We start from the raw sequence: 26,898 nt of genomic DNA on the forward strand, positions 1-26,898 counted from the left end.
TACTTCTTAAAGGTCCTGGAACCAGGCATGTGACTGTAAGAGCAAAAAACACTTCTCTGTCTGAGTGCTCTACCAAATATTTACAAGATACTCAGATAAAATGGCTACAAGCAAGTTCAGCAGGATTTGAGTGGCTGGTAGTGCAGCCCTGTCAAGAAGAAAATCTAAATCTGAGCTAAAACAAAATTAAAATTACATGTTACAAAGGTCTCTTCAAAGCACAAAACTGGAAACACTGAAGCTGGAAAATTGCTCTTCCCCAGGGTGAAATGTATTACTTTTAGAAGTAGCTTATTGAAATGCAGTAGCCTCCTTGTTGTGATGGAAACTTCCTTGTTAAAGGAGAGCCCAAAGCTGTGTGGGCAGGCATGCAAGCAGATAGCTGCAGAGATGCCCTCTCCATTCCACCCTGTCTGGTTGGGAGTGATGCAACATCTCTGGCACTACCACACTTAAGGATGTACAGTACTTTTTAGTAGGGTCCATGTGCTCCCAGGAACTCTCTCATCACCCCAGACTGCCCAGCAAACAGCAGATGGCAACCTGCCTGCCTGGCTGCCCTAGGTGGCCTCACTGAGCTCACTTCCCTCTGGGTTGCCTACAGCCATTCTGCACTACTCCAGACCTCTCATATCTCTGTACCTGCTTTTCAAGAGGGTCCTCTGTGGTGGCAGAGGACAGAACCAGCCTCTCAGGCCATTGGTGACAGTGCAGCAGCAGCTGGCACTAACTGAAGCTATGGCTTTCCTGTAGGCTTGAGAGCTGGGAACAACCAGATCCTGATCACAGCACAGCCAGGGATGCTTTTAGTGGCCTTGAGCAAGTCATACATTCTCTAAGTCTGTAAGGTGAGTAAAAAGTTCTGTGGTTTGCAGTCATGTTGTGAATACTTCAGAAGTGCTTTGAAGACAGAGAAGGCTGAGCAGCTGTAATACATCAATCTTCCCACTGTTTAGATTGCTACCTGTTCTGCTAACATTCTGCACAGTCAGAGCACAGCTATTTGTAACTCTCACAGCATTTCTGATGATTTCCAAGTGAGTTACAGGAATAAGTACTTACAGTACTACTGCTTCATAATGAAGCCACTGAGTGGGCTTATCATTCTCTCACAAAAAAAGAGGTGAACATTTCACTGTGTTTTGGGCTGTGGACACTCCTGTGCTTGGCCACTGGTTCCTCCAAATTGATGAGGTGGTGAGGTAAATTAGAAAGGCACATGTGGCCTACACTTCTTTAGTAGCATGTTTGTTGTTCAGAGGCTTTTATTATTAAGTCACTTAAATTAACCTAAGCAAAAGACAGATTTTCCATAAGTTCAGAGTTAAGTGTGGCCCCACACATACAAAGAACCTCACTTGGTTTTAAAGTTAGTCTTTGAAGGGACAAAAGAAGAATGCTCAAGAAAATCTGCTTCACCAGATTTTTGAAAACCAATATTATGGTTCATTCAAGCCTTTGGGGAGGTTTCATTTGTCTTTTCTACAGATTTGATGCATTTCTTGAAGTCTCACCAGCAGTGCTGGGTAAAGCAGCATCATGTGAAGTGTCTTTCAAGGCAGTGTTCCTCACTCGTATGGGCTGCAGGGCAGGATTGGTTCCTTCCCAAACTACATTTGCTTGATCCTTTCGGTCTGAAACACACAATAAAAACAAGATGCTTCAATCACAGTACTTCCGAATGAGATTGAAAAGTTGCCATTTCCTCTAGCAAACAACCACTTGGAAACCCATTTAATAAGCAAAGCAAATCAAGGTAATAAGTTCACAATGAAGTAATTTTACAAATTTGCTGAAAATTGATTGACATGGATGTAATGATCCTCTTTTTCTGCCTGTCTGGTTGTCCTTTAGTTACCAGTGTACTCTCCTTCTCATTGTGGCTAGCAAATTTTTTGATGTGCTGCAGAGCCAAACTTTAGACTAGTTGAGGGCCCTTTGCCATTCTTTGCCAGAGCTCTCCAAAGGCCAGCATGTATTTTCTGAGAATACTGTACTTGCTAGGGTACTTTGCACCACCCTAATTTTCCAATAAAACTGACTTTTGGTAGCCAGTACCTATGAATAGAGAATGGGATGTGCAAGAAGATAGACATTCAGCTCATACAGCTCATGTTCAACATTTTCTAGAGTTTAACAGAGCACAGCTTATAGCAATATATTTTCTAACTAACAGCAAATTGCCTTGGATTCAGAGAGAATATTATGGCTCCACTTTATATGCTTTATTAATACCTAGGCTGAGATCAGAGCCTGCTTCCCAATCAGTATAAGCTGCTCCTCTTCTAGTCTTAGTCCTCTGTCAATGCCAGGCTGTAAAGTGTTTTGGGATGATGCTCTTTATGTAAATAAAGGATATTATATGACTGTGATTAGACACTTTATATAGAAAACAGACTGTTGTTTGTGGGAGGAAATATTTAAAACCAAAATGAAAGCCTTCCTGAGCAACCTGCAAGCTGATGAACACAAGCTGAAGAAACACACACAGTTACTAGGACCAAAATATCCTAGGTACTAATCATCAGTCAGATCATGTCATGTCCTCAGGTTTGCTGCTATTAACTGTGTTGCAAGGCATCCCAGGCCTATTCAAACACATATTTCTTTTCCAGTCTCTCCAGATGACCCACTGAAAGAAACTCCATCATAGCACAGAGAGCCCTCAGGTGCTGAAGGACTCTGCAGAACAGCCAGCTCATACCTGGGCTGATTCCTACTGTGCTGTACCAAAGCTTTAAAGAAAGTCAGTAAACCTGAAAGGAGGAAAGTGAAAGGAAGGATATCTCACAGTAACAAGCCATGATTAACAGAGGGGATATTGTAGAAGAAACCCAAGGCTTATTGCACAGGTTGTCAAAGTAAATTATGTCTCAGTTTTCCTCTTCCTCTTTAGCTCTGTTTGGTAACTATATGAAAAGCAACAACACTAGAAAAGAGTTGCTCACATAGCTGTCCTGGTATAACCATACTAACAATGAGGCTAACTCTCATTTCCCATATTCTTCAAGGGAAATATGCTACACTGACAAAACCACCTCTAAAACTGTCTGAAACAGCTTTGGTATTTACTGCAAAGCATCTACAGCATTACCCAAATGTACTCATTGTTAATATAGAGCTGGCTTGACAACCCAAAAAATGTACAGGAAGTCCTTCTGTGAATTTACTGGGAGAGAATAATTGAAGAATTGAATTGTATATACTCCATCTAGCTTTGGGAGAGGGCTGACAGGAAATGTACCAGAGAACTTATTTCAGTAAAAAGATAGGAAAGAGTAAGCAAGCAATTCTTTCCAAAGAAGCAGTTCATAGTAAGCCCCTGAGAAGTCTCCTTTTCAAACAAACAAACAAACAAACGAATCTCCAAGCCTCATTCTCTAAGCAAGAGAGCAGAAAATACCACCTGTCTTCAAGAATTCTATGGAATCCAGGCATTCCACAGTCATGATGTACTAGGCTTATGAACATTGTCATTCCCAGAGCATAAAAGATAACAAAAAATAGTTTGGTAGTGTCATATCAGCCAACTACATTTTTGAGCTTTAGATAAGCCAGTAAATGCGCATTTTCAATATGCTGTCTCTTTTGGCTTACTTGTTTGTTTCTGTTAAACCATGATGTTTAAAACAAATCACAGGAATCTTGGAAGTCTGTTTACCACCTCTGCTTTTTGAACAGCACCACTCAGGAATACCAGGCCAAATGAGCCTCAGGTTTTGCAAAGTGGATGACCATTGTTTTTAACTACAAGAATACCATAGCTTTTTTCTAGTTTTCAGTAAGGTGCATTTTCTACCAAACAGGGTTTGTATAGGAAGCCATGTATGATACCACCCATCCATGATCACAAATCATAAAACATAACATAGAGTTTTTTCCACGTTGTTTTTCTAGAATAGTTATTAACAGGTCTTGAACAGTTCCCATTGATTTTCTGTGGAATAACAATACCCAGTTGTATCTGCACCTGAAGCAGGCCTATGCACTACATAAAACCACTTAGATTTCTACACAGGCTCTGATTTGATCTTTTCTTATCTTCTCTGAGTGACTCAACTCAGATTACTGGCCTGATTGTATCATTATAAGTAAGGATATATAACCCTTTTGTGGGGCTAGAAGCCATTGCAAAATTATTTGCACTGTATGTATGCAAATCAGCTTCAGTTTGAGGTAGTCTAGGAGAAGTTTGAGGGGGATTTCCCTGCCTTATGTAATCATTGTTGCTTCTTAGCTTCCTCTATTCATATGGTCAGGAGACACAGGCTTGACACTGCTGGTAGTTTCTCAAACTCAGTTTGAAAGCAAAGGTAATGTACTCAGTGACCTCCAGCAGTCCTGTGGCTTTCGGTAAATCCTCAGATGATGGTGCAATGATATCTGGAATGCAGGAGGCTGGAAGGAGCAGTATGGGAATAATGCTACAGACTTCACTTGCTGGCATACTTTGACAATTATCAGCAGCCAGGAGGATCTGTGTGCTGTCCCTCTGCTGCTGACACCCAGCTAAGGCTGCTCACTACGGCTCCCTACCCACTGTATCATGCTCTACACATTGTGGTGTTATCATTCCAAACTGGAAGATTTACAATTCAGCAACTACCCAGGTTCTGAGAAACACACTTACTGAAAACCACTGAGCTAAGGGAAATACAACAGGTGAAGTAAGCATGGTGGCACTGAGAAGGAAGGAAATCTCCCTGCAGTGTGCTGATAAGAGTGTGCTTGATATATACTGTGTTCAATCTGCACAATCCACAACTGGGAAAACACAGGCTAGCTGGAGGAAATTCAGCTCAGGGGCCCTAGGGACTGAATTAGTCTGTTAAAATGCTTTGTTGGTTTTATTTATCAGTACTTAATTAGGATGCTTGACCAACACACTGGAAAGATAGTAACTGTTAAATATTCAACAAGCTGACCTTTCAGTTACAATATTGCAATGCTGAATAAAGTTCATGGAAAGTTTGTCCTTCCTAGGTACTCCAACAAAGCCAAAGGGAACTAGACTGGGCCAAAAAACCAAAAAAATAAGAAAAAAGTAGGGCAGTACTGTGGAGACCTGCTTAAAAATCCAAGTCTTGCTACGGGCTCATTGAATCATCTCAGGCAAGTTGCTTCCTGCCCTGTGCTTCAATTTTTCCCATCTGTAAAGAGTACAACAAAGTTGACCTTCCTTGTACATCGTTGAGATGAATGGAAAAAAAAGCAGTAATATATTATTAATTACTTATTATTAATTACTTATTATTATTTCTGAGGAAGAAAAAGCAAAGAGAAGAAGTTATCAATCCTTCAGGGTTTTCTCAATCCTCATAAAAAATAAAAAAGCACAACGGAACGTGAATTTTGCACAACAGAAACTTTTGGCAAATTACCTTTAAGAAGAAATAGTGGGCACACAAATAAAAGAAAGTTTAAAGTGAGCAGACACTCAGGAAAATGCTCCAGATGGTGAAACGAGTTAGGCTGCAGAGCAGGCTCCCACAGGAAGCGAAGAAACCCCCATTGTTTGAGACATTTGAAACTGAATTCCTCACAGTGCTGGTATATACAATATAAGGAATCAGTCTACACTGCCTCAAAGTATAGTGGCACTGTGATGACTTGAGAGAGCTACACCTTCCATTTTACCGGTTTTAGAGAGACATGACTCTCTGACTATGGAGAGCTGTAGACTCTTTTATCAATACAGGAACATTTGCTGGAGAGTAACCACACTGTTTTTGCAGGAGATGGATTCATCAACCCTTAATCTTTCACATTCCTAACTCTGATGTCTGAACTTTTTATGTCAAAGAGAGGGAAAAAAGCCTCCCCCATTCTCTGAGAATTACAGTGTGTATCCTACTATTTATTTCCTTTATTACAATCTAAAGAGAAACTGCGTGACTTGATTTTTACAGGCAGTGGTTTGCAGAAGAAATACCATTATTTTAATGGGAACCAAATGAGCAATCATTACATAAATGGTATTATGAGACACAGAACTAATGCTGAAATGCTAAATGTTTGGGTGAAACTCATCAAGATGGGAACTGACAGCAGTGTGCTGGAACATTGGGGTTTCTCCACACTTAAGATACTACTGCAAACATTTCCCAGTGCTGTTAATGCTCCTCTGAGCTCCTCTGAGGTTGTTCTGGAGGGCATCTGACTGCCTCTGTTGTTACTGGCTTAAAATTCTCAGATCATCTCTGAAATCCAAATTTAGAGCTCTGGGCTAGTTTTATTGATAGGACTTGGTTAACTGGTTGGAGAGGAAAGAGCAAGAAAACTTTTGAAAATAAGCTGGAATTAGAGTTTAAATACTTTCATTTCCTCTTGGTCTCATACCTGTTGCTACACAAAAACATGTTGTGAATTGATTCAGTGATCCTGTTTTACTCTATTCACTAGGGCAGGACAGCCACAGAGTGCTCCTGATCCCTTCCCAGCTCCTTGGGCAGGAGAGCTGGTGCAAGGAGCAGCAGGATGTGCACCCCAGCAAGCTTTGCCTGCTGCCTCTGCCTAGGAGGGCTGGCACTGCCTGCACTTCTCCCTGTTCCTGGCCGGAGACTCAGCAATTTCCTCAGGAATGAATCACGAACAAAAAACCAAACAACTGCTATTTAAGAAGGTTTAGTCTCCCTCCGGAACTGTCCTGAGCAGTATCATATTATTCTTCAAGAATTTAGTCATCTAAGGTTACAGTGACTCATGTGATGAACCTTCTGCCCATTTCCTGGAAAGAGTCTTGCATGGTCCTCTACACCTCCTGCCATTTTCCTTGAGGATTTTAGTTATCACTTCATTTTCATATAGTTCAGCTTGCCTTCAATTTTGGGACAGAGGAAGAGTGCAAAAATATTGAGTGCACCCAAATATACAGTGTAACCAGAAAGCAGTGTGGTGAAAAAAACATTTGGAAAACAAAGATGGACGCTGAACCAGAGAATCTCTTTTGGAAGTAGCTGCCTCTTGGGCTGAAATCTGGTTAGAAGGAGCTGCTCTATAAAGTGCTGTGTGGTCCAATATGACCATGAATTTACTAGGGCTGTACCCTGTATAATGAAAATGTGAAAGATCTGAGGGCTCTCTCAGATCATTGCTTGGATAGGTATGACTCACCCTAGGCAAATGCCACTGATGACAACTACCCTGACACAAAATATTGAATGAATTGTGCTGGATGGGAACCAAAGTAATCATTTTACATACTTGGGCCAATCTGAAAGAGACTTCTGTGCAGAAAACAACTGCTTCCTTTCCCTGAAGCAAGTTCAAAAGCTGCTCACAAACAGCTTGAAGGATACTTCAGCAAACTCTGATCTAAGTGGGCTTGTGCTATGCCTACAGCAGACAGTTGCCTGGACATCAATGATGCCCAGACCATCCCTTATAACCCACACAGAAGTGATACTGCTGCATGTTTATATTGCAGTTAAAATGGAGAGTGGGGGGGTTTGTGTTCTTGTTAAAATATCCAGAAACATGTGAGAGTGTGAGCATAGCAGCTTCATTTCCCAAGTGTGAAACAGCTCAGCAGCAGTGCTGGTGCATGCTATAGATCAACTCCTCTGTGCCTAAGCTGACAGAGTAAGCATCCTGACTTACACTAACTTGCAGCAGAGATAGTTCAGGAATTTGCAGATCTGTCTGACAGGACCAACATGTCCAGTGTTCTTACAGGATGATTTCAGTGCTCAGTTATACCAGTGTAGCTGGCACACACACCAGTATGTATATAAATGTACATGTATATATATACACACACATACATATGTCAGTACACATACACTGACAAGCATCAGAAGTTTGTTCCCTCTAAAGGGATATTGTGCCAGGCCAAAGCTGGCCTGACATTCTTCTTTTTTTTTAAAAAAAATAAACTTCTACAAGCCCTGATTCCAACAGAAATGTTTCCATGATTTATTTTAAGAAGAGAACATTCCTCTGCATTGCTCACCACAACCCAAACATTGCAGCACTGTGGAAGAGCATGAGAATCAGAGAGGAAACTTAAGAATCTATTTTCACTGCTTCAGAAGAGAAATAAAAAGAGTAAACAAACAGGAAAAGCAGTGACAAATTTTGTTTTAGTGGTGGCTGTGGTGTTACCTGCAGTATAGCCACGGAAAGTAGATTTGAAGAGTGCAGACTTTTCTAGTGATTTCTGCAAGACATGACTAAGTGTCTGATGGGCACTTGTGGGAGACATCTACACTGTAAAAAAGAGATTTATTTTTCTTTGGTTCACCCTTCCTTCTCCTCACACCTTGCCTTTCACATCTGAGAAACTGAATGGCAGACTAGAAGAAAATGCCTCATTGTTTTCAAATCTAGACAGTAATTTGAAGCATGGGTAAGCTATGCAGAGAACAAATTCCTCATTGGTGAGAGAGCACGTAGATACTTGATTGTAATGGGAAGATCCCATTCCTCTGAATATCAGGAGCCCTCTGTTCTGCAGAAAAAGGCACCAGCCCTCAGTGCTACTGCTTGTTTCTTTGTTCAAATTGGCAAAAACCAGCAAGCATTAGAAGGAAAAAAAGGGGCATATCTTAAGAGAAAGAACTCATGAGCAAGCACATAGTTTCCTGACATAACTACTGGCTGCAAGCACACACACATGCACGCAGACATGCACACACAGCACACAGTGCCTCAGTCTGAAAGATCTGTGTACTGAAGACAGAAAAAAAGGTGAGTGAAGCCTGCCCAAAAGGGACCATAAAGACTGATCTTGTGGCAGATTAGTGATTTCACCAGTTTTTTGGAAGCCGTAAACAGGAAATGGTTAAGTAAAAGCAGGTGGAACACGCTGATTGCAGAAACAATGCAGGAAATTGCTGAGCATCTGAATGGATGCAAAAAAACTCTGAGCTCTTTTGCTCAGGCCTTGGCAGTCACTGTACACCCACTCCACCTTCTCCTGATCCTCCCTCTCTACCTTTATCTCCCCAAGCTACAGTCGCAAGGTCTGCAAACACCTTTTGCCTGAGTAATCTGCTCTCCTCGAATTTTGGAACCAGTCCAGGAGAGTTGGGAAGTTTTGCTTGGAAGGCAAGAAACAAGAGAGACTCACCTAGTTTGACAAGAATGAGTCAGAAGTACCCAGGAGTAGCCACTGACTGCTAGGAGTTTCAGGTGTGAGAAGCCAGAACAGCATCCCTGGCTACTGCCCTAAGTGCTGAATTCCCAAGTATCTTTAGCAGAATAGTCAATCAGAGAAACATCACTCCTATGGCTCCTTCCATTCAAGCTGCTAGGTTTTAGGGATCATTCTCCATCTCCACTGAATCACAGACCCTTCTGGGAAAGAGCACTGAACCTGTTTAATAGCTCACAGCAACAGCACACAAGCAGATGGAAAAGAAAGTGAAATGTGCAAGAGGCATTTTTTCCACTTTCCTTCTAACCTTTCCTTTCTCCTCCTTGTGCACAGCCATTTGTGCCAATTCCAAACTACTCCAGATGTGTCACCAGTCTGTAGAGGCTTGGCTCTGAAGATAGGGATCTGCTTGCCAATGTGCAGCCTTCCCAGTGCTTTCAGACCCAAGGGTCAAGTTCCTGCTGCCACACTCTCATGCCTGGCTGTGCTGCCAGATGTGCTGCAGGATGAAGGGCAGACATGCTGGTAAGGAACTATTCTGCTTTCTTCTAGATGAGTATGGTGTTGATATAAAATGCTTAACATAGACAAGACGCTCTTGCCTTCAAAGTATGCTAAAAGTCACATTTATGCTGTGAGAAGAGTTAAGAAGGAAGTACATAGATTAGTTTGAATCATTTTGATCTTGTCTACATCTTAAGTATTGGATGGTAAAGCTCTGTTGGCAAGCTCTATCTGTCTTAGATATTTCTCCTCCTCTCCTACACATACATTAAAAAAACCACCCCTGTTTCTTCTTGTATTCTGAGTAAAGAATGGCAAATGAGCTACCATGGAGTTAGAACTGCACAAACAAAATTTTTTTTCCAGCAGAGAAATCTTGCAAGGAAATCCTGCTCTTTTTTGACATTATTATTTTGGCAAAACTTACCTGGGAGTTCAAACTTTTATGCTTTTTCTGCATCATTTAAAACAGAGAGTTACTATATACAACCTAACAGTTTTTAAGTTCAGCCTAGTCTAAACAGGGCCTTTGGGAGTAAGGTTTAAATTCATCTTGAGCAATCTCCCATATCCCACACTTCTGCCCAGGCCATACCTCCCTGGGAATGCCCTGAGAACAGTTGTGATCAGAGACCAGCTCTCTATACTGCTGCCCCCATGGGAGGAAAGAGGTGACACTGCCAAGGAAAGGCTGGTATGACACCTTCTGCAAGTGCCACCACACTTGTCTGAGATGCCATGGGATGTGAGTGGACAGAGAGGATGTGTACCATCAGCTTCAGGTGGATGGCAGGCCAACTTCAGGTAGTCAAACCTTGGCACTGACTTCTAGGAAAAAACAGTCTGTGATTCATACAAATCTAAGAAACTGAGAGAAAATAATTGGAATGAGCTGAACAAAAACAAACAGGTGCCTCTTTCCTGCTCCTTTTACAGTTTCAGTTTTCCTGCACCCTTACTCACATTTTTTTTTTGCACTTAAGTTGTTGAGAAAAACAGCAGCAATGAGGTTCCTGGTGTAATTACAGTTTGCTGAGAAAATCACAGCCTGCAGCAGTGATTCCTTTAGTGCTAGAGACAGATGTTGCTGAAGTCTAATCACAGCCTTCCCACTAAGCAGGCCCTGAGTCTAATCTGTCATCAGCTGGGAGGCTGCTGGCTCCTGCCATGTGAACCCAAGCTGCTCAGTTTGTTCCTCTCCCTCACCCAGAGGCAGGCAGTGCCAGAAGGAGGGTATGTTTCCATTCACTCCTTGCCCTCAGTTACAGAGATACCACAACTTCAATGTGCTGCTTATCTCTCCTCCATGCCTAGCATCAAAGCCTCGCTGGAAAGGGCTCAAGTGGTTGTTTTCAACTTACAGTGCATAGTGACTGCAGTTCAAAAATACAGTTTGAGATAAGTTGAAGGAGAGGCTTAGGGAGAGTGGCCTGTAGCTAATTTGTCCTTCCAAAAGTGTATGGTATTTTCTGCTTCCTAAGAGGACAAGGCTGCACTCAGTGGTGGGTCACATAACCTCCAGATGTTAATAACAACAAGACTCAAAAGTGGTTGAGTGCTGATGAGCGCAGAAGTAGGAGAAAGAGAGCAAAGCAGAACCAGGCATATTGAAAAAGGTCAGGAAAGAGCATACATGCAAGAGGGGATTGAACAAATCTCTCCTACGTGTGTTACATGCAGATGACATTGCCACTAAATGTTTTGTATCTGGCATTCAAAGAACATTGGGTCACTAAGAGCACCAGGACACATCTTTGAACTTCCCTGTTCTGGTGAAGGAATCTTGAAAATCAGCTGAGCCCATGAGTTCAGAAGTGCCCCTGTGCAGGCAAATCACCGTGGTACTGGATTAATGCCTTTAGATTGGATTCTGTTCATGGAAGGAAATGGGCTAAAGGAGTCTGTTTCAAAGACACATTACTGCAGCACACAGAACCACTGAGAACTGGGAAAGTCCTTAAGCTGGTAAGGACTTTCAGCATCTATAAAGTTAACAAGTGCCCTGAAGTAACAGGGAAGGTGCTAGGTGGGGAGGCACAGATTAAACAGCTGTGTTTTGCATAAGGAGCTTTAGGCAAGGCATAAGGGAACTGAGTGGTCATCACTTCGGGTCAGAAGCAAAAGTGTGTTAAACGAGCTGACTTTCTGAAGCAGCCTGTGACCAACTCAGTTTCTTTGTGTTTAGCCTTTTCTGAATCTGCACATGGTAGCTGGGCACACACTATAATACTCACAGATCTCTGCAGGAAGGTGTGCAGAGCAGCATTTCAGCCACTGACAGATCGAGGGAAACAAAGTGCAGCATGGTGTGTCAGAAAGGGGGAAGAAGTGATTCACACAGGAAGAAAAACAAAGCAAAGATGAACATAGAGCATAAGAGAAGTGGCAGACTGTTGGCTGTAAATCAGTTTTCTTCCACTCAGAAGGGTGGATATTACAGTGAGAGAAGCTGTACTTGACAGTAATGGAAGTCCAAGGAAGTTTGATTAAGATTAAACAGCAGTCACATGCCAACACAGAAAAGAGGCTTTAAACAAAAATCAAAGACAGGAAGTGACTAAGTAGGTCAGAAGCTGTGGGTAGTGAGCTGCATAGATTAAGTGGGACTTGGAGCAACTGAGTTAGCTCTGCTAAGTGATAATACAATGTCACCAAGTTTAACAAATCTGACTGTGAGATCACCTTCAAGGCCTTGATAGCAAATCAGAGATTGCTGAGTCCTAGCTGTATCTACATCAGAGCAGATACTGTATGTGTTTTAACAAGAGATGGGTTTCACAGTCACTTCTTGACCCTGCCAAGCTTCCTGTAAATAGAGTGCTGTTTTGTCTGAACAGGATTTCTTCTTGAGGAGCTGGGAAAAATGAACTGACTAATAGGAACTGTGAGACTGAGAAGGGCTGCTACTGCAGGCTGAAAAGACAGATGCAATGGAGAAACTTCTTTCCACTCCTCAATTCAGCAAGTCTTTGATTCGAGAGCTTTGTTCACATCCAGGGCAGCCGGAAGAGAACAGTCACCTTGTATTTTTGTACCTGATGAGAAAACTCCAGATTGTATGTGTGCATTGGGACAGTTCAATGTGTGTCTGTTCCAACTTCAAAGAGGCTTTCAGTGCTCTTTGAGATGTAGGGTGTGAGGAAGGGTGAGAACTGCTAAAGCTAGCCCCATCCTCATTAAATCTTTGCCCTCTCTGGAGCAAGCATGCAAGTGGAGAGAATAGATGATATGCATGAGCAACTGAGCATCTGTGATCTCATGACCTTTGACTGTTGTATTATGGGAAATGTATTCTCTGGTTGCTATGCTTTTCTAATTCATTTGTATTTTCCTTCAGTGACTCCCTTGTATTTTCTTTGGTGCTCCTGTGTAATGGTTTCAAGGAACCACAGATATCTCCAAGTTAAGCATGCATACAATAGCTTTAATTAAATGTTTGTGAGTATCCCACAGTAAAGCAAGGGAAAGGGAAAGCAAACAGTTCTGTACTTACTCGTACCTATCCCTTCTGAGTCTTGGGTGGAGGCATCTGCACCATTCCCATTTAAGCCTATTTCTAAGCTATCTTGAAATGAAGGGCATCAGGCCCTGCTGCTCTGCATGCAAGCACTTCAGGCATTTCACTCTCATTAAAAAGCTACAGGTGCAGCTATTTACCTTTCACCTGTAAAAGGTACAATGCTAAGATATTTTACACTAGGCTAGAAGAAATAAAAAATAAACTAGGGGAGGCACTTCTTTGCTCCACTTACAAAAATTGAAGACTAAGATTAAAAATATCCTTAGCCATTTCTTAAAATACACTAAGATGCTATTGTAAGAGTACCACAAAAGCAAAGATTTTGGTCTTCTTTGATACTCTGATATTAATATTGTCTGTTCTCTGTGCCATTGTCACAATCTCACTATTCATGTCACCCTCCAGATTAAAATAATTATTATTATTGGCATTGTTATTGTTATTATTTTATATGGGAATCTTTGCTTCTTTTGAAAGTAGTTAACTACATTTTTATTATGTATAGAATAAAGCTGTGAAGAAATCTGTTTCCATTTCAGGCATTTACAATAAGTATACACGAGGCAAATGAAATTTGGAAGGGGAACTTTCATCATGCAAAGATGGAGGAATAAGAGACAGGATACAAAGGTTATTGATTCTTTGAATCACATACAACAGAATTTTACAGCACATAATGTGTTTAGAGGAAGAATCTTTCTCTTGTATGATATGGAATAGTTAGCAGTATCTGCAGAGATAAGTAAGAGGCCTAACACTAAGGATTACTGATAATATTTAGTACTACTATAAAGTATTTGTCTTGAGATTTTCAGTTATTGACATCACTATTATTTCAGAGTTGATTTGGCAGAGCTGTACATATTTTATTGTAAATCCATTCACTACTTTTTAGTGGCTCCCAGAGACAATGTATATCAGAAAATTCAAGAATAATTGTAAGGCTAGAAAGGAAAAATAAAGGCCAGTTTGATGGAGAATAAAGAACCCATGCTCTTAACAGTGATTTTGGTTATTTCCCCACACTGAGACCAGAGACATTGCTAGTCTTGCAGCTGCATGCTGGATTTGGGCAGAAGTTGAGTAGAGCAGGGGCTGGGTTAGGTTTGCTGGAGCTAGAGCTGCAGTGACTTTTTAGGAGGGAACAGAAAGCATGGGTTCTTTCCCTCACGTAGCAAGGCACAAACAACAACAGGGTTATCTGAGAAGATTGAGAACTGCTGACATTAGAAACAGGAACTGGCATCTGCAAAGAAGAGTAGGAGTGGGATGAAAGCAGTCCTACAAAGCAAAGGAGGAAATGAGAAGGCCAGAGAAGATCTAAAATTGTGAGCAGCTAACAAATGCTGACAAATACTTCTTTCCTCAAGGGTATGATCCTGAGCACAATCAGGCCAACTTGAAGATTCCTACCAGGATTTCTGAGATACTCTTAGTGAATATTCCTACTCTTTGCCTCTCCCTTAAGCTGCAGTCTGTTTCCACTGCATCTCCAGAAAATGCCTCTCAGAAATACATCTAATTTTGATGATGGTGGAGACTACAAAAGGTTCATTTAGAAAGTTGTGTGAAGAGAAATCTACACTCCCTCCTCCTTCATCTCTGCCATGTATGTCTGATGCCTGTATTCCAGCTTGTCAGTTTGGATGGCCAGTGACTCTAGCAAGGATGCAGGGCAGTGGTGCACAGAAAGCACACAGACTGGCCTTTTTTGGGTTTCCTATTCTGATAATGGAGGAGTTCGTTTTGTTGTTTGGTATTCTGAATTATTTACTCAAGCTGTCACGAGCCCTCTACTCTGTGTAAAACAAGACCTGGCAGGTTCTCAGGTTTATTAGCTTCACTGCTAATAAATCAGCTTAATTTTTATTCTTTGCCATTGACTTTTCTGTATGCCACTTATATTTTTTGCTTAGAACTGTTTATATCTCACTTGTCATCTTCATTGTTGCTTCTCTGTTTCCTACTATACTGCAGCTGCAAGACTCTCACACCAAATTTTTCTTTTGTTTTCCATCCTATCAGGGACTCCAAGGACTACTTCTGCCCTTCTGTAGTAGTAACAGCTTATTTACATCACCAAGGCTAAGGCCAGGAAAATCGATGCCTGATTTTCTCCCTGGGCTGAGTTTTTATGGGCAGTAATTAGTTACTGTTTTCACCACACAGGTCCCAAAAACACCCACACTAATTAAGGCCCATAGGGATGTTGGTGTAGTAATCTTGGGCAATCATGAGTACATTCTCTGATTCATCAGGTCCCATTTCCCTTTAGAAAGTTGTATAAATGTTAATTCACCAAATAAGTGAAGAACTTGAAGTTAAAGATCAAAGTTCAGTGCAATCCCTCTACTCTGTGACCTAAGCAGTGCAGTTTACTGACAAATGCTCCCTCAAATTATTAGTGATAAAGAGAGGGAATAGAAGAAAAAAATAGTGATTGGTGATTTCTTTACAACTACTTTTTATCAGCTTGTTTTAAAAGTAGTTTTGTTCCCCCAACACAAAAAAAATTCCTATCCCTGACATAAAAGCAGCTGCAAATGATGTAGCAGAGCTATCTGTACACTGTGAATGCATTGCTCATGCTGCCACCCCATCAACACCCCAATCAGACTGGGAAGGAAGAAGAGAGGTTGCAGAATGAGTATAAATACCCTGTGCAGCCAGTAAGACAGCAAAGTCACAATGGTGGAAAGCAGAATGTCAAAAGTTAATCCCAGCTGTAATACCTCAGAAGTCAAATGCACATTGTGAGAGGTGTTATTCAGTTAATATTTATGTTTTGTTTTCACTCTGTGAACTTTAAGGCAGGTCTTAGCTAGTGAAAGCTGAATTCTCTGTTGATGCCTTGCACTACCTGTTGTTGCCTTTTCAAGGTTCTTATTCAATAGCACATTTTTCCCCTTGTTTTCAAATGCCTGCTGGAGTCTTAAGACATTTTAAACCTAACAATAAAACACCTGCATTTTATTAAGACTTGAGACTTAAGTTCCCCCTCCCCCAATTTTACTGAAGTGCTGCCATCAGTCAGGTTAACCCTTTCATAGTCAGTTGTGTTGTCAAAGTGAAGAAGTTACATGTCTGCTACATATAGCCAAATTCCACACTCCTATACTGTATTTGGAGGAAAAAAAAAAAAAAAAAAACAAAAACAACCCTGAGACACACCCAGAGAGCTCCAACCTGCTTACTGGCAAAAGGTGCAGAATCCCCAAATCACAGCTGCAGAGGCTATGCTCTCCAAAGAAGCACAACAGCCCTAGAATAACATGTCTGCTGCTAAAACTTAAAATGTTCTTTCCAACCATCTCTGTTTCAAGAGATTTTTGAGTTGTGTCATAGAAACTTCATTCAACTGAATGGGAAAACCTACTGTTCTTCAAGTCCCTTCCTTTTCCTCATTCCAATGTCTTAAAGGAGAAACAGAGCAGCACTATACAGTGATTTTTGTGCCTGTATGTCCAAGAATGTTATTATTCCTATATTAAATTAGAACAATGGCAGCACATGAAGTAATTGCCCAAATTACATGCAGCAGTTGAGTAGAAGGGCTGATAAATTCAATTGTCATTATACTAAGCAACTGCATTACCCAATTAACTTAACTTTCTGATATGCAGTTATTTCTAAGTACACATACATTATAGAAGCACTGCACTGCAAGGAGCAACAGCTGCTGGCTATTTTACCAAATATGATCAGTTCACTGAAGACAGGAGAGAAAGTAGCTTAATGCAACTAGACAGGGACTGATGATCTGAACATCATGAGTTCTGATTCCATTTCTGTTGCTATTTATGTGTTTATGGGCATGTAACCTTAGTTCTTTATGACTCGGTTTCCCATCTATGCAAGAGGGACAGTAATTCTTCACAGCCACCAGGTGAATTAAGAGGTCATAGACTTCTGAGATTATTCTGACTCATTCATTTTAGGACTTTAGTGGCACACCTATCCAGGGCTAATATGCATCAGATCTTAGTGGAGATAACAGGTACATCAGAGATTCAGAGGTTTGGAGATACTCAAATACCATGGCTACAGAGCCATACAAATTCCTAGGATAGCCAGGTAAGTAAAGAGAAAATTATTAGTTGCTACCCTGTATATTTGCCAGTATAATTCATTTAATTTGGGATTATTATTTACACCATCTGATGTATTACTGTTCTGATTGATACCAACACATCCCTACAACACAGGTATAGGAAATATTATCACATACCTTGGCAGTCATAAAGAGAAAAGTACAAAGTTTATGCTGACCTTGTAAACAAACAATTTCAATTCATTCATACCTACCAGTATATGTTTTCAAATCTGTGTTGGTACCAGTAATCATTGGAAATGGCCTTTATCATCATGGCAGAGTCACTTTTAGGACATAAACCTATTGCTATTGAACAGAATGTCATATGATGTGGGGATCCAGTAGACTGGCACATGCAGCAGTGTGACATGAAGGCCATGTGCTGAGTGTAGCAGACAGCCCTATGCCCTCATGCTAGCTCTGACCACAGACCAGGAGTGTACACTTGTGCTCCCATTGAGGAGCACACCTTGCCTTGCCTGCTATTAGGGAAGACAAAGGCTGAGCATAATTTATAAGGGTAATCTAGACTGGATTTTTTCACATTTGAGTCATGACTCAGAAGATTTATAATTTTCCATTCAGTGTAAACATACATATATAATCATTCTGAACTGCTCTTAAATGTAGAGGTAAACAGCCTTTCAAAGTCTCTCTTAAACCAAATTGGTGTAAATCTCACATTTGTTTGAGTTTACACCCTTTAACTAGCATTAGGAAGCTGTGATTTATATTGCTGTGTAAATCACATCTGCTCATAAGCTGTGGCTTGAAAACATTGCACATCTGTGGTACCAAATGTGTGCAAATTAGAGAATTATATGACATTACCAGTTACTTACATGCAAATGTAAGCAATGTAAGCTTCATTTTTTTGTGTAGTATTTGAAGTCATGTTATTACATAGCATAAACCACAATTATCTACTCTCTACTTGGACAGCAATCCAAACAGAAATTTGCAATCCCTTTGCAATCATTTTCACAGAGCCATACACTCAGGTACCCCATCAGAATGTAAGTTACAAACTGTTATGTGCCCTGAAGCATGCTTATGGCCCTGCTTTATAGGTGGCCTGGTCACCATATTCATTACTTTGGAGTAAATTAAGGGCAGGGTTTCTTATTTTGTAGTTGTGCTTGTTGACAAAAGAATCAGCAATCTGGGAAAACAGAGGTTTTTCAGCTTTACTTCCATTGTGTATCTGTAAATTCTTTTAGAAGTTAGTACCAGATTGACCACAGCCAGCACTTTCTAATCCAGGATCTAGAGGCAGGGGTGGGGAGCTGGTATCATCAATCTCTTTCAACACTGAAAGGGGCTGTCCCCTGTGCTGTACTTGTCTTCCTCAGAGTGTCTCAAAAGACAGGGTCAGCAAGATTTTCCTCCTTCCATTTCACAGAATTGCTCCTATTTTCACCTCTTTTTGTGTAAGCATTTTTAAAATCTAGCAATAGCAATGTTCTGCTTTAAATGACAAGTTTGTTTTTTCTGTCTTGACTGCATTTCTCTTTAGCAAAATACTTCTACAAAACTTTCATCAGCGATCCTAACATTACTTATAAGCAGTATTAATGAAGTCCAATAAAATAGCAAAAGCTGTTATCATCTTTATGTTTCATAATAAACTATAGATAAATAAATACATGACTCAATCAAGGTTGTACCCTGAACCAGTTGGAAATGTAGCCCAACTTCCAAAGTAGGAACTTTGACACCCACACTTCTGCTGAAACTATATGCCCTGGAAACACCAGGACTGTCTCAGACCCATTTTGCCCTAACAACATTTCTCTCATATCCCTGAAGCCTTTTTAGACTGTAAAAATTAAAGAAAAGGAAAAAGAATGTAAATTCAGTGTCTGATAGTACACTGTTTTCCCCTCTGAAACTAAAAGACTTTTTCTTGGTTTATTTTTTTCTTGCAGTAGATATTGGCAAGCTGAAAGTTGAAATAAAATAGGAAAAAATAACAAGCATATTTTGAGTGATTACTCAACTGGGGTCCTTTGTGACAGGAAATGCAGCTGCGTGACTAATGGGCCTGACTTTCTCTTGGCTTCCTTCCCCCTTCAAAGATCTTGTTTATTGCCCCAGCCAATTTTTTTTTTTTATATTGCTAGAAGCTAGAATTTTCCAGGAAAAAAAAAAATCGTTGCAAGAGGCAAAGGCAGTAAATCTTAAAAAGATCAAGGGCTGCAGAGCTCTCCCTCATCTACTCCTTTTAGCCTTCCAGGCTCTTGAGTCACGTCATATCTTCCCTGTCCTGCTCTGAACATGTGTCTAGCAGATCTTGCTGCTTTGCTGAGGGGAGGGAGCATGTGAATCACATTTATAGCATTTAACCCTGGAATTCATAAAGGAAGGACTAATTCCATTAAGGAAACCAGGGGCCTCCTTAGCCTTTTGCATTTTGTCTTTTTTATTATTTTTCCTCGCTCTCTCCTCAGCAGTTGTGTGCCCATACTCTATAATGACATGGCTGTTAAGTGTGAGCTATTGAGATTTGACACAGCACAGTCCCATTAGTAAGGGGCCATGGAGTTTTAAATGTTGTTTGCATTTGGCCTGCTTTGTAGGTCTGCTTTGTTGAGCTTCCTAGGTAACAGCAGATAGGGCAGGACCTGAACCTCCCCTGAACTGGAAGAGGAACTGTGCATCCAAGCTCCATGGCAGGTCCTTAACCCTGTAACCTCAGTGCAAGGACTCCCTCTCCCTACTGGGTGGTTGGGGCATATGGCTGGATAGGGTATCTCTGGGAGCAGGGTGCTGCCATCCTTTGGAGATGCCTACCCTGCAGAACAGTGGTACTGAGCCCTGGGGGGGGGGGGGGGGGGGGGGGGGGGCACAGTGGGCAAACTGGGCTGTCTGAGCTGTGAAGTGCCCCCACAGTTTCAATAAAACAAATGTGGCATTTACTGGCCTGCGGGTGGGCACTGGTGCAGCTGCAGTGCCTGTACCAGCCCTGCCACACAGGCAACAGGTAAAACTTCAGACTAGTAAGTGGTGGGTTTATTCCTGCAAGGAGGTTAAAACTGAACCAGACAGGTAAACAATAGTCTCAAAGAATATGATCTACAACAAGTGGGAGCCATTCTTTAGCCCTCTCTAAAGGCCCTTTTCTTTGGAAAGCTGGGGTATCAAGTCATTGAAGGAGAGTTTGAGGGCTGCTCTGTAATCTGCAGTGCTGGCATGGTTTCCTGTGCCTGTAGCAGAGGCTAAAAAAGGAGGTGAATATACTCATTACCATAAACTGCACAGAGGAACCATCAGAATGGGTATGCTAAAAAAAGAGATGGAACCTTTGCTTATGAACAGACCTAAAAGAATTGAATACATATGTACAGAGAGATCATTTTCCACTACCTACAAGAGGAAAAATCTCTGGGGAAGTGGCTGAGGCCAAATATTTTCTTATGCTTCATGTGTCAGCAAGGTCTGGCAGAATCCCTTAAAAAACAGAGCAAGCATTTTGTGCAAATTGAGAATCACAATCCTAGTGCTTTAGACTGCTTCACCAAACTCGAGACATTTCTCCAAAAATACAGCAGATGTTTGATGATGTACCAAGTTTTCAGCATTTACAAAGATCAGATGATGTTAAGATCAGCAGAAAAAATCTAACAGAATAATACAGTAAAAGTCTTCAGATCTGTCCTGAAAAAAAACTTAAACTGGGTTAGACAGAAAAAAAAAGTTAATTTCTCACAACAGCTCTAAAATCCTGGGCAAGCTATACAGCAAAGTTACAGAGGAGCTGGACTGGGTGCAGAGGTGGATTCATTGGAATGGGAGATGTGTGTGTAATCTGGCTGCATGACCTGAGAACACCAAGGCACTGCTGCAAAAATACTGGCAATAGACTTTTACTACAAAGTTTAACAATTCCAGAGACTGTAGGATAAAGGAGATGCAGCCTGAGGTATCTTAAAACTACATGAGACAGAGCTGTCCCCAAAAAAGAACTAGCCTAACCCTCTTGCAGCTATATGATCAAAACTGGAGATCACTAATTTCTGTGCAATGAATGATAACAAAAACTGAGTGCCAGTGCATTGTCATAAAAAAGAAGGATTTGGCACTTGTCCATGAATGTAAAAAGTTTCCTGTCCTCTTTTTTTGTCTTTTATGAGAAGACCGTTTCAGAAAACTGACCATAACCCGTTTACTGCAATTGCCTAAAATGGCTGGCAAAGCCCCCCTCTCCTCAGGAATACATGGATTTATTTGCTTCAGTTATAAATTTATGATTTGCAGATTGAGAAGGATTTGGTAGGTTCAAACCTAATCCCTTGAGCATTTGATGAAAAAGCAATGATGCAAAATCCAGAGCTAGATTTTGTATGTGATGATTTGCTCAAAAATTTTTGCCTGTGATGGTGATAAGACCCAGTGGAAAGTATATGAGCCTGTCACAGAATATTCTAGGCATTGTTGCTGACTTTGGATGAAGTATGACTACTTATCCTGGCTAGGAAAAAAATATATAACCTCTCTTGATGCTTATTTATACCTACCTGAGGTAATCATACTACAAGGCAGTACAACTAAGCAGGCTGCAGGATACATCAAGCTCGTCACTACCACACATCCTGTACCTGCTAAGGTAAAAAAGATCTGACAATGCAGCAGGAATAAGTGGGACATGTCTTCAGTAAAATAAGATTCAGCTCTACCACTCTATTCTGTTTGTATTGTTCTAGTTCTATACTCCTCATCAATGAGATAGTAGGAAGTAGTGCCAAAAAATTTTGTTACTACTCAAACGAAAGTGTGGAATTAGGCTGTGATCTGATTTTAGGTCTATTATATCAACGTATCAAGGTGGGACATATGAAGTCAGTCAATCACTGACATTTTGCTTGACAAAAAAAAACCAACACAAAACAAAAATGCAAACCATTTTCATTCTTGCAGTCTTCCAATTCCCTGACATTTCCAAGGGTGTCATCCAAAATCAAGGGGATCTTGAAGAAGAGTAAAGAAACTTCCAAAACACAAAAAACTTAGAATAACATAACTTGCCTCCCTGACAACTGTAGCTGTGATATTCCAGACATGTAAAAACAACTGCCCAGTCCTCAGGATTCACTGAGCATGGTTTATGGGACATTGGTTATAACTACTTGCAATTGCGTATCAGCACAACTTGCCTGAACTTTGTCTTGGAAGATTCAGTGATCTCTTTAGGACTTCCTACACTAACAACTACCCCAACCAGTCTGAGAATCTGACAGAGGTGGCACAAAGTTCTCATTTTATTATGAACAGCAGGATGAAAGCAGATGTGTTATAAAGCAAATCCTTCATAGCCAGCCTAAGCACTGGACGTGCAATGATGACAACTGCATTTCAGCCCAGAGGTGGCTGCATTTGAGCCATGGGGATATAATCAATTTACAAACAAACTTCTCAAGCACTCTGAGAGGAAAACACTACACAGAATCAATTTAATTCACTCTACTTACGTGACAAACTCATGTTATTCATGTTATTGTTTTCTGGTTTTGCTACACCAATCACACTGCAATTCTAAATGTCATCACTCTGTGGTGGAACAGCAGTCTGACATGTTCAAAAAACTTGCAGAATAAAAAAACTTATGATGGAAATTGCTCCTGTGTGTGCAGCCTGCTCATGCTCAGAAAGTGTTCATGTCCCATTTCTCTTTGTCTAGTCAACAAGTCACACAAACATGGTTTTGAACTCTGGGTGTACTTTGCCCATGAGTAGCCTGCCTAGGCACTGTGTACTGTAGCATGACAATTGCCTTGCATTCAGGCTACTGGCTGCCTTCATTTTCTGCTCTGATGCTCTTCTGACTCTGGAAAATCTCACCTCATCAGCAGAAACAACCAAACTATATCTGAACAGTTTCAAATTATGAGACAGTTTGGAGATTTTCTCTCCCCTTTTGTTGAATCCTGCAAAAACAACTAAAAGGAATGTGTTACCTAGGAGATCAAAAGGACTGGGTTGTCTCTGACCTGGAGAGTATTACTGAAACTAGATGTCAGGTGAGGTCTAAATTAGGCATCTATTAACTGCATGATGTATTTCACCCAAAATCAGTTGTTACATGTCACATGGCCTCCTGTGCCTTTGTTTCCTTACCTGTAACATGCAGACAGAAGCACTCAGCCAGTGCAGCAAGGAGTATTTAGAGTTCATTGGCATTCCTGAAGACTTTGGAGATTCTTAGATAAACAGTCCAGTATGAACAGAAACCAGGTGACACTGTATCTTTCTCTTGGTGACAACCCCTGCTGTTGGTATGTGCTCTCAGATTCTTGAGTTAAGCTTTCTTGAGAGATTTGATTTTACTCAGATTTAAAATCTTAATCTCATTCCTCAGAGAGGATGCTGGAATACACGATAAAGCACAGCAAATCTCACACATCCAGGAACTTCACTGCTAAGGCCCCTGCTAACCACTTCCACCTGACCTTCCCCACCTTTTTTAATTTACTCAGCCAAGGATAGCGAGAACAATGTAATACATACACGTTTTGCACATCCTGCAACCCTGTGCATTTTGAAGGTCAGACAGAGCATTCTCTGCCACAGCAAATGATTTTGTGTAGATAGAAGCTTTGCTTTACAGAAAAAAAACCTGTTACTATGTGCCCATGTGTTTGCAGACTTACAAGAAAAAGCAGAATTTATCTTGAAATTTTCTTGAGCCCTTGATAGTGAAGTATAGTCCCAAGCCTGAATACACATTTTGCTTCAGGAACTCTATATCTATGTTCCTTCAAGAGGCCTTGTAAGTACAACATCATCTTTGTTTCTCCATCTCTAAACTGGATTATAATATTCTCCCATAATAGAGGGGTTAGAAATGTTAATTTCCAGAAGTTTTAGCAAATGTTCAATATCAGATGTTTTGATCCTATTCTATTACAAAGAACCCCTTCCATCATCTTCTGTTAAAAATATTGTCTTCTCCTGCAGTCTTTATATTATTTAATTGAATTGTACAGGAGAGTTGCATGAGCCAACCTCTTTCATATAACTCCTTTTTGTTGATATAGAGGGGAGGAAGGTGGGTATTAGACAGCAAGTAACTATTTTGTAAGTAAAACTGAGGGACATGCTGACAAAAGGTTTCCATAAATAACTCTTTGCCCTCTGTGCTCTCAGAGCAGCTTTGTCTGTGATAGCTCCTCTTTGACAGTGTGTCTAGCACAGAACAACTCACAATCAAAAAGTATCAGCAGGTGTGAAAAGCAAACCCACACAAGTGTCAGGTCCTCAAGCACAGACCATGTAGCTGTTGAATCTCCCGCTTTGCAGCAATGATTCAGCTTGGTGATGGCATTGTGAATGGCTCAGGAGAAGAATGACAGTAATAGCAGTATTTGTAGCAGCAGGTCATTAATGATGACATTAATGAGCATTTGCACTAAGGTGGCATGTTTCAGGTCTAGTCTGTGCTTTTCCATAAGGATCTCTGTGCTAATGTACCTCTTGCACAGGGCACAGAACCTGAGGCTGGAGGATGGGGATATTCCTTATGGAGTGGGGACTCACAATGGGGCCAATGTACATCAGGCAGTGTCCAGGAGCTGAGGGCAGCTGGGGAGCTCCACTGGCTGCAGTAGCAAGAACTGGGGTCTGAGCTTGGCTGGAGGCATGGGCTTGTCCTGCCAGCTCTGTCCTTCATCTGTCCCCTTGAAAGTCACACTCGGCCCACACATCACAGCTACTCGGAGAGACAGCGGCTCCTTTCAACACACACGCTCACACATAGCTAATGGAACTGGAATTATGGCAGCAGTTTGGAAAAGGGAAAATGTATAATGCCAGGCTGGATAAAACATTAAGACACTGTCGGCTTGATGTGGGCAGAACTCGTGCCAGATGAAGCATTTGCACCTGGAAATGCAGGAGGCAGAAGCCTGGTGCAGGAGCATTTGTGCTGCTCTCAGCGAGGCAGCAGCTCACTCACACGTACTCAGACTCCCAGGAGGCCGGGGCTCAGGGCTCCTCAAGGAGGTCAGTTTTTTATATGGTAAAGCAAACAGTTGAGCTAATCAAGAATTTTTTTTCTTTTCTTTTCTGAGGCTCTTGGCATCCAGCCCTGTTACTTGCAATCTTTAATTTGTACTGTGGCTTCCTTTTCCCTGCTGCCTTCTCACTCTGTCCAATTTTCCCACACGCTTATTTCCTAACTTTACCTCTACTGAGGTCTTCATTTAGTCTGGACCCAAATTTATCTCAATCCTACACAAAACTGATATTACCTCACCATTTATTCCTGCAAATGACCTTCATCAGAAATTCATAAGCCTGAAAAGTTTATGAAAAAAACAAAACCATTTTATGTGTTGCTACTTATAAAGTAACTTTATTCATATGCATTGATAGAAATTGATTGTGGATCAATTTAGACCTTCTTTTTGGTTATACAGCTGCCTGAGTCTTAAAATTAGGGTTTTAAAAGGATCTGTGTATGTCTATTGTAGGGGTGGGCTGAAATTTACACATACTACTCACAAACTGACCATGAAAAAGCATCTTATAAGAGGCCATGAAAAAGCTCCCAATATAAGTCATATTTTGGCAGATTCTCCCTCCCACTTCAATAATACTATGAAAATAATGAAATAGATAAATGCATTTTTTTCTGTTTAGCACAGCAACACGCTCCAGAACACGTTATGTGATTTGTGTAGAGAACCGATGAAGGTGACATCAGTGCAAATAAATATCTCAAGCAAAACCATAGCAAAATCCCAGTAAAAACATACAGCCATCTAGTTCTTAATTGACAACATGGCAGAGCTTGCTCAACAGCTGATGAGAGATGTAGAAACATGAATAAGAAGTGGCCCACCTGATCACCAGGTTCTACCTCATGAAATCACCTTTGAATAATCTATTCTGGAAAGCTGCACTGAACCTAACATGTTCCTTCAGTCTGCACACACTGTAGGAGCTGTAAAAGAGCACTATGTTGTAACAAAAGCACAGCCTGCACCACACATGTAGATCCAGCTGATCTTATATCATTTGAGGTAAATACTTCTCCTCCTTCCCTGTGGTCATTTTCAAACCCATTCCTACAGAACTCCTCTGCCTCTGAATGGAGCCCAAGTTGGCAGGACAGTACTTTCCTAGTCATGATGCAAGCTGCAAACAGCTAACAAAGCCTGATGTACATTCCCCATATTTTCACTGTAACTGTTCCTCAGAGCCACTTCCATGTGGGCATGGAAGAGTTTTTAATGAATTGCAGTGAAGAAGAGGCTAAATGCACTGCAAGACGCTGAGCTAGCAGGCAGTGTGTGTCCATCTTCTGCAAGGCAGTGGATCACAGGCCAGGGCCAGCAGACAGGACACAACAGCATCATTGCTCACTGGAATCCCTCACAAAGAAGTCCCCTAGGCTGAGCAGAGCCACACATTAGAAAGCAGATGCTGACAAGTTGTGCACTGTGCATAGGCTGTGAGGCAGTTTGTTCAATGCTTCCCATTAATTCCAGAATCCACTGCTGAAAAAAATTCTTTATAAGGTGGGACATGTTTTAAAAGAACAGTTGGTGCAGATTCAACTTGTATAAAGCTGCACAGCTCTAATAAATACCAAGGGGTGTTGCTGATTTATACCAGCTGAGAAGTTGGCCAATATCCTTTTGAAGCCATCAACTCTCCCAACGGTAATTGCCAGTAGAAACACTG

General features: G+C 41.1%; 1 protein-coding gene across 1 annotated transcript in view; it reads right to left on the reverse strand.

Annotated features, from left to right (window-relative positions):
• Nucleotides 1–1,409: 1,409 nt before the first annotated feature.
• Nucleotides 1,410–26,898, reverse strand: part of RAD51B (RAD51 paralog B) — a 355,720-nt gene continuing 330,231 nt past the window's right edge. The window contains exon 11 of the mRNA XM_079309682.1: nt 1,410–1,634. Within this exon, the coding sequence (XP_079165808.1) occupies nt 1,483–1,634 (152 nt within the window). The 3' untranslated portion in view covers nt 1,410–1,482. The remainder of the gene's footprint in view (nt 1,635–26,898) is intronic.

The sequence above is a fragment of the Erithacus rubecula genome (assembly GCF_903797595.1).
Source record: "Erithacus rubecula genome assembly, chromosome: 6".
Lineage (NCBI taxonomy): Eukaryota > Metazoa > Chordata > Aves > Passeriformes > Muscicapidae > Erithacus > Erithacus rubecula.